The sequence below is a fragment of the Conger conger genome, chromosome 2 (genome assembly GCF_963514075.1).
Source record: "Conger conger chromosome 2, fConCon1.1, whole genome shotgun sequence".
NCBI lineage: Eukaryota > Metazoa > Chordata > Actinopteri > Anguilliformes > Congridae > Conger > Conger conger.
In genome coordinates, this window is record NC_083761.1 from 13,248,052 (window position 1) to 13,256,695 (window position 8,644).

The 8,644-nt window shown below is 43.4% G+C and overlaps 1 protein-coding gene across 1 annotated transcript; it reads right to left on the reverse strand.

Moving 5' to 3' along the window:
* noc3l (NOC3-like DNA replication regulator) lies at nucleotides 1-8,075 on the reverse strand. Its single transcript, XM_061231401.1, has 21 exons — nucleotides 7,853-8,075; nucleotides 7,189-7,393; nucleotides 6,959-7,082; nucleotides 6,367-6,524; nucleotides 6,203-6,268; nucleotides 5,820-5,947; nucleotides 5,275-5,436; nucleotides 5,051-5,144; nucleotides 4,582-4,757; nucleotides 4,333-4,461; nucleotides 4,020-4,151; nucleotides 3,813-3,893; nucleotides 3,376-3,476; nucleotides 3,189-3,261; nucleotides 2,983-3,046; nucleotides 2,823-2,894; nucleotides 2,323-2,504; nucleotides 1,860-1,988; nucleotides 1,362-1,459; nucleotides 307-391; nucleotides 1-215 (listed from the first exon to the last, which is right to left on the reverse strand). The coding sequence occupies exons 1-21, from the start codon at nucleotides 7,859-7,861 to the stop codon at nucleotides 87-89; spliced, it is 2,397 nt and encodes a 798-aa protein (XP_061087385.1). The 5' UTR covers nucleotides 7,862-8,075; the 3' UTR covers nucleotides 1-86.
* Between the last annotated feature and the right edge of the window lie 569 nt (nucleotides 8,076-8,644).

The following is an 8,644-nucleotide window of genomic DNA, read 5'->3' on the forward strand; positions in this document are numbered from 1 at the left end:
TACATAAACTGGAATTTACTCGCATGAAGTTTAAAAAAAACATTACAATTTGGTGCACACTCCTCTGCATTTTCGGCCTGGTTCTTTTACGTGTGGTCTTGGCTTCTGTGCGCTGCGAAATCCAACCCAGCAGCAGCAGTTTCTGTTCCGAGAATCTCGTCTATCCGTTTCTTCAAATCGGCATCCAGCAACGCGTGGCCTATTGTGAAATGGTCCTGAAAGAGACACAGAACCATGTTCAGAACCTGGGTGACTAGACTCACTTCTCATATGAACTGTGACACTCCTGACAGAGGGGTGGGGTACCTTTTTCTTTGTGGCTGGTGCAGACACTGGTGGGTTGAAAGTCATGTCCTTTGTGTTGTAGTCTTCAAACAGCTCAACTGGTGACCTACAGTATTCAGAATTTCATCAATGTATAATTCACAAATCAGCAACCTATCTTGAGCACTGCTACATATGAAAAAAGGGACTTAGTCTTGAGTAAGGGATACAAAGCAAAGGCTTTCTGCTTGTATTGGGGATTACTTACTCAATCCAGAAAATTAATTTTGCTCAGTATTTGCAAATCAAATAATTCAGAGCCAAATCCCAGGACCTCGTCTTTGTGAATGCACTAGTGATACCAGTGAGACCAGCAGAGTGTTTTCCTGCTGACCCTGCAGTTCACAGTCAGAATAAGATGAGGAAACTGAGCTGGAATATAAAGGTGGCTCACAGGATGTGCTGACAAAGTGCTCAGTGTCCCTGGCCCTGCTGTGGGCTGGAACAGCGGGGGGGCCTATTTTAGGGTAGTTATGCATGCGTCTCGCGTGTCTCCCCCCCGCTCCAGCCTCCGCTGCCTGGTGTGACCTCTGAACCCAGCGTAGACACAGACTGCAGCTGTCATACCCCCAGAACGCGGCGGGGTATCCCCCGGCAACAGCTCTCTGTCGGACCGGAGTCCGTTCAGCATACGTGCGTCACCTCTTATCTCTCCTGTCCATCCCTTAAGCACTGATCTTTTAATGAGGGCCTTTAGTTTATACTCTTATTGCAACCATTCCATTTTGCCTCTGAATTAATTATTTTATATAATAATTATATTTTGAAAATGCATTTTTGTCACGAATTTAAGATTGATTTAATTGAATATTGAACGAGTGGTTTTCAATCTTTTCCATAAAGTCTGCTTGACAATTAACCACATACCTGGACAATTTTTAACATCCTTTTGCCAGTTTTGACCCTAATATAAATATTGCTCATGCTAAAATGTGGGAAGTTCCTATAGCCCCAGCTCGAATGGCAGTGTCAGGGTATTGGTGTGTTGAATGCAGTTGCAGCACGAGGCCACAAGAGGAGCGGTTCTCCTCACTCACCTTCTGCTGAGCTCAGTACTGAGGGCTCCAGACCCCTCACTAGGAGCCCCTACCATGAGGTGTGCAGCAAACTTCCTCACAATCGGGTGGTAGTGTCTCTGTAACACACACACACACACACACACACACACACACATCATCATTCAGTTACTGCTTCACCATCAAATACTCCTGAGATACCTTAAGAAAAACTTGCATACAGAAGACATGGGATGACAGGCTGAGCTAGTTCATTAGAACTTACAATTAGAAATACCCTTCAGTCATTCCATGAGAGACTTTTCTCACATTTCATGTACATTTTCGGTATACATTCAACAGAGAACAAGATAAATATTAACCTAATTGGATTTGCTGTAAAGATATTGATTCTTAAAAAATCAACACTTCTGGTTGATTTTTCACAGAATGACCCACACAGGATGTATATCTCTGATAGGTTTCTGTTCATAGTATGTGTGTGTGTGTGTGTGTGTGTGTGTGTCTGGTCCAGCTCACCCTGAGAGTGTGCAGCTCCCACAGAGCAGTGTTGTGTGGGTTGCAGTACTCGGGCTGGTCCAGCTCAGGCAGGTACACCCCACTGCCCTGAGCCTCGTTATCCAGCAGGATGTCACACTTAGGGAAGGTCTGAAAAGAGACACCGCAGTAGTGTAAAACGTGATGCCACACTTAGGGCAAGTCTAAAAAGAGAGATTGCTAAGTGTGCTAAGAATTCAAATTGAGTAAAAGAATAAATAAATAAAGAACACCATGATAAAGACCATCACATTTCAGACATATTTACACTACAACACTTCACACGAGAGCTCTATAATGCAGCATGACTTTATAAAACACTGCATAAAGCTCCAACTGTAAAAAGTTGAGCTGGTAATATCAGTTCCATAAGTTTATTGATACTTCACACAGTAGAACTCCAAAACCCTTCAAGACTGTGACTGTAGCAGTCAACAGTACTCACTTGCATCAGCATCCTATTGGCTGACAAGACGCCCACGCTGGCGTTGGGCAGCACATGCAGACTGAGCGTGCTCAGTCTCTTTGTGAAGGCGAGCGCCCTCTGAAGGGTGACCTGCTTCCTCCTCTTCAACAGCATGACATCCAGGCACTGCAGGACGATGGTGATGTCATCGTTCGACGCTCCTGAGGGCAAACCACAGCAGACACCGCAAGTGACTTCACCGTCCCAACCAAGGTAATGTCTCGCTGACTCAACTCACTCCCCCACGCACTCACTTACAAGAACACATTCACAAATCGGAATACTCAGGAACAGCAAAAACTCACATGAACTTTTGACTGAATCAACATCATTAGTGGAGATATTTCTAATTCATGAGGGCTTTCAATTTGTCCAAAAAAATATATACAATGTTTCTGCATGACACCAACAATATCCTGTACTCATAACTCCAGTAGAACAGTTTGAGGCAAAACTAAACGGGCAGAGAAAAAGCTTACCTGCGTGTAGGAGGAAGAGCGTTTTGTACAGGTGGGTGTAGAACTTTAAAGGGTCGATATTAAGGACATCACCTGCATCCACACAGTGAGGAAGTCAATTACACGATTCTCAAACGAGGCTTCACAGAACAGAGAGAATGAATGGTCATCTGTGACTGACCTTGACCGGAGAGGATAATGAAGGATGTCTGGATACAGTGGAGGCTCTCACGGTAGGATAGGTCCTGAACAGAAAAAAGCAAATCACTATCACACACTCCCACATGCACAGCCGCCCTGTGAATAACTTCATTAAAAGCTTTATTTGAATGTGACAAGTACATATCAACAGTCTGCACCAAGAGTTAGAGCTCAAGGTTAACTCACCCCCGATTCAATTAGATTATGCAGCACTGTTAACAAATCGTCAAAGAACTCCAGATTTATGAGGTGGGCGAACCTTAAACAAAGAACAAACAAAATATTTTAATAGTGATTCACAGTCCAGGAAGTGAAGTAATGACGCTCAGAAATTGGGCCCAGATACCCCCCCATACACCCAGCTCCTCCATACTTTGCAAGGCCTTCTAAAACACAGGGCAGCAGCACAGACTTCTGGGCTTTCTTCAGTATCCTGAAGTAGATCAGGAACACGATGTTCAGCGTCTCTGTGTGCTGCAGGAGAGACAGAAACACATTCGCTTAAAAATGGTAAAATGCAAAGTCATCTACACCATCAGCAGTAGTAAGAGATAGAGATGTACGAAAAGCACCTGTCAGGTGAACAGGTGAAAAGACAGGAGTAGTGAACGGAAAAGTGACGCAGGGTTAAATGCAAAATTAGATGATCAATAGTTTATTATAGTCTAAAACTGAAACAAACCGGTTGCCAGTTCAGTCTGAAGCTAATGTGCTACTGCCAGTACATTCCATTCTTATGCTAAAGAGGGCTGGGATTTATAGCTGCTAATTCACTACAGCGGGTACAATCAGAAGCTAATTTACACTCACCAACTTCAGCTTCTTCTCTTTGCTTTCTGAAGCCTCGGCCTCCAGAAGCTCCTTCTCAAGCTTCTCTTCCGCTTTCTTCCACTAATAGTGAGGAAGAGGCGGTTAATTCACCTGTAATCACTTACAATTATACAGAGAGTGACTGACACACACACACACACACACACACACACACACACACACACACACACACACACACACACACACCTTCCTCTGCATTCTTGATAGGTTCTTCCTCTTCTCTTTAAAGGTCATGAACTTCTTTTTGGGAGCAACAGTCTCTGTATCTTTCTTAACTTCCACTTCCTTTATCCTCAGAGACATAAGGGTCTTCAGCACCTGCCATGTGGGGGAGACACAATACATTCACTGTCAATCACATAAACATAAACAACTGTACCGTACATACTGTACAATGATAAACAAAAGTGGAAAGTGGAACTTTTGGAAAGTGTTTTATTTGCAGTTGCAGTTGCAGTTACAGAAAGATGACTCCCCTAACGTGTGATGAGACACCTACCTCTGGTCTGATGTCATAATTCCGGCTCTTGACCAGTCCAGAAATGACTTTCACCAATCCTAAGGGGGCATGGCCCAATCTGTCCTGCTTCAGCATCTTCCGCACAGCCTCACAACACATTTCAGACACCTGCCAGAAAGAAGGAAAACAACACGCTTTTTTGTCAGAGTCAATTTTTGGTCAGGCATTCGGTTTTAGGAATCACACTCCACACACGGTCAACACCATTTTGGCTCAAACATTCCTCACCTTCTTAGAGGGGTCATTCATCAGGGGCACCACCATGACTATGATGTTGTTGTGGAAGTTGAAGTGGGTCAGAGCCACCAGCAGTTCACAGATGCACTTGATGGCCACCTCGGCCAGGCCCTTATAGGACTGCAGTGCAACCGATTCACTCTTCTTCCTCTTCTTCTGCTTCCAGTCTGAAAACAAACATCTCAGTTCACTGGCAGGTAAATATTCAGCTCAGCAGTACTGATGCTAGATGCTCGTCACTGCATACAACAGGAACCAAAACATCCCAGACCCATGAGGGAACAACCAAAAGACAGATCACTGCATTCAAACTTACTGCCCAACAGAGAAAAATCCAACAGATTACCAATTTAAACACAATCACAACAGATAAGGAACAATGACACTTTTCATGTAATACAATCGCACCATCTGAATGAATTCTTCAACAGGCTGTATACATCAGACTCCATCTCATTACCTTTGACCGTTTGCTCCAGGTTCTCCAGGTAGAACTTGTACTGACTGACCAGGCCTTCCTCAAACTCCCGCAGCTGCTGGGTTTCTTTTTTCACCTGGGACCAAGCAGGAAGATATCCAACAGGACTCAATGTCAGAGGTCTTTTCCAGAGGACATGGAAAGGAGACACATTTCTAAGGCAGAGAGAGCACCTTTGTAACACATTTCTAAGGCAGAGAGAGCACCTTTGTAGACTTTTCTTCCTCCGTCAGCGGCCGGATTCTGTAGGCAGGAACGATGTCCTTGAAGACCTCCATCAGGGAGACCATGACCAGCTTCCTCACGGTCACCGCAACGCAAGGGTCCGTTTCCATCAACATGGATCGAAGCTCCTTCAGCTTTTTTATCTAAGAGGCGAAAGACCCTGAAAATGTTCACCACAGAACAGGACCACAAAACTTCTGATTCTAGAGACCAAAACAAAGCACATTTCCCAGAGCAGTTTGAGCATATTTAAAATAACACTTGAAAAAGATGCATTATGTTTTTGTTTTAAAACCGCTCTAGGCACTGTTGCCAGGACCAAGAATGGATATACACACTTCAGAGTGTGACACACACACACTTTCAATAAAGTAGCCTTCAAATGAGAACTGAATAAAGATTCAACAGCTCTGCCCTTGTGTAGCAGAAACAGCACACTGAGTGAGAGGCTCGGTCAGCCAGTGCTAACCTGCAAACAGAGCTAGATTAGCGTGTGAGGAAGGTGTGCCGCCGTGGGCTGACTCACATTGACGGTGGGGTCTGATAGGATGGCCGAGCCCAAGCCAGCGATGCGCAGCTTCCTGTCCTCCAGCTTCTGTCTGCGCAGCTGCAGCTGCTGCTGGGGGCTCAGAGCCGCCATCGCGGGCTCAAACACTGCAGGCAGGAAGCATCAGCTGGGATTACGTCATGCACAGAACACAGGCCTCAGGCAGTTTCAACTGTAAACCATCTGCAATGGATTTGGGAACCTGATCATATGAATATCTTGAAAAGCATCAATTCAAACCCTGGACACTGCCAAAAAATGGTGGTTTCTTTTCCTGTAGTTTGTTTTTTAAATCCACTTGTACCAGTTTAATAGAACAGTAAGACTGACTGGAAAAGATGGCCACCAAGTTCCACAATTACCTTTCTGTGAACCATCATCCTCTGCTGGTTCTTCCTCCTCCTCCTCTTCCTCTACCTTCTCCACAACTGACGGATAAAAAAAATGTGACATACATCATAGAACAAATATGTAGGCCTACTTCATGTATTATGAAATTAAATGAGGCACAGACTAGGTTCGGCACCTGGTTTCTCAATGGACTGAGGGATGAGGCCCGTTTTGTCTTTGATCGGTAACAGATGAATAACTTCCTTCTCCTCCTGCCTCTGCATCTTCCGCGGCATCTTCTCATATGACTCCAAGACGTTGTCAGACTTCCGCTTTTTGGCATGTACAGGCTCGCTACATATATAAACACAGATGGGATCAAACGTGAAATTTTATTGTCTGTGAAATTATGACAAAAAGGGGTTCCTTCCTTTCAGTTTAAATGTGTGTAGTTATTATTATTATTCTTCTTCTTCATAACAACAACAGTAGGAGGATAAATGTGGCTTAGTTACCATAAAACATCAATGGTCCAAGATATTAGCATTACCTTGTACAGATCACAAAAAGCAATGCAAATACCACAGAAGTATGTGTCTTAAACAAAGACAATCCAGCAACTTCCTCTACAAAAAACATACAAGCAGAAGAAAGGGAAATTTTAAAGTTACTATGGAGCAATGTATTATTGCACATACAGCTAAGTACCATCTGATACAGCTGCAGGAAAAGCCCCCCTCCCCCATACGGGGACAGTTTTTAGTGGGATGACAGAGAGGAATGGGTACCAGGAGGAGAGGTCTCTGGTGACAAAGGAGGCTTTCTGAGCCATAGCCTTCATCTGCTCCAGGTCATCTTCATCCATCATGTCCACTGGTAGGGATTCCTCAAACTCCTCATCCTCTTCCTCCTCTACATAGTATAGAAGGATCAATCAGTATGACACACATTTTTTTAAAGACAGCGACTTTTCAGGCCAGACTTGAGGGTTACAGAGCGGGTATAAATGCATAGAAACCTGGCTTTTTCTTGTATCGCTCCAGGGGCTCTGGGGTTCGGAGAGACGCATCTTTGATAGCTTGCCGGAGTTTCTTCTGTTCCTTTCGGTACTTTTTGGCTGTGCTCTGCTGCTTGAACTGACGGTTCTTCGATTTGTTTTCGATTTTTAAGTTGCTGGTTTTCAGCAGCCTACGAAAGCTTGGCTTTCTCTTCTTACTCCTCGGCTGTTAACGAAAAAGCGACGTCAGTGTGCAATCTGTGCATCTTGCTAATTACAGCTAGCTATATATTTTTTATGTGAGGATGGATGTAAACGTTTCCTGAACACAGCGAGTAAAAAATAGACACACAGAGCAAACAAGCTTGCTTAACGTTACAGTAGATTACAGTTACTAGTTGTAAGCTCATAGTAGCCATGTGAACTTGGCTCTGCTAACCAATTAACTAAATCACGCTGGCTGTCATTAGAATTAAAGGCAACTATATAACAACTTTAATCATAAAATGCATACAACTAGCTTACGCTGCGCAATGTCAAGCGTAAAGTATCTCGTGTTAGCTATGCGTTACACCTAACTATAGGTATCGAGGGTTTTATGTAATGTTTCTTCCAAGCTGGATAGCTAAGAAGCAATCTGCTGACGGCAAATTAGCTAAACAAAAGTAACTTTACGATCACTTACCGGTCCCATTTTTTAAATTTAATTGCACTTCCTAGTTAAATATGTGATTACGATCAAAGACAATTCATAAGTCCCATTAATGACATCCACGAAACTGCGAAATCAATAGCACATTTCACAAATTTGCTAGCCAGCTATGAAAACGAAGAGTTCACACGTGTGTTCCTGCGCATGGCCGGAAGTGGGGGAATGTTGTCACCACAGAATACACACTGCGTAGAATCACTCTGTTGAGATGCCAGGCTTCTCAAACGCTGCTTCATAGTGGCATGGCATTGAACTATACTATAACGCGTCTCTTCACGGCGCATTCAGATCTATGATTCAGGTTATAGGATAACAGCATTGTCCACTTTACTGCATGGCATGTAGCTTCAAATAAGTAGCAATATGTTCCAATTCAGCACATATCTTTATCTTTATCTGCATAATCCAGATAAGTGTAGTGCATTATATGGTCCAACTTCTGATTTTGAAAGAACACATTCAAACATTCCTCATAAATGCACTTTGTTCACCTAGTACATGGCTATCGTTAGTGCACACTTTCTAGCTGCAAATGCCAAAAAACTAAAGATTAAAAGACTAAAGAAAACTAAAGATCCACTTTTTAGACTAGTTTAATGCATGCTAACCCCCCCATTGTGTTCCTTTATGTTCCAATAAAGAATAGAGCTGGCAGTTACCCCAGAGCGATAAAAAGTATTCAACTTGTTTTGTGATTGTAATAAAAGTCAACAGTACTAGAGCCTAGTGTTGGATTCTGTTCATGAAAATGCACAAACACACACT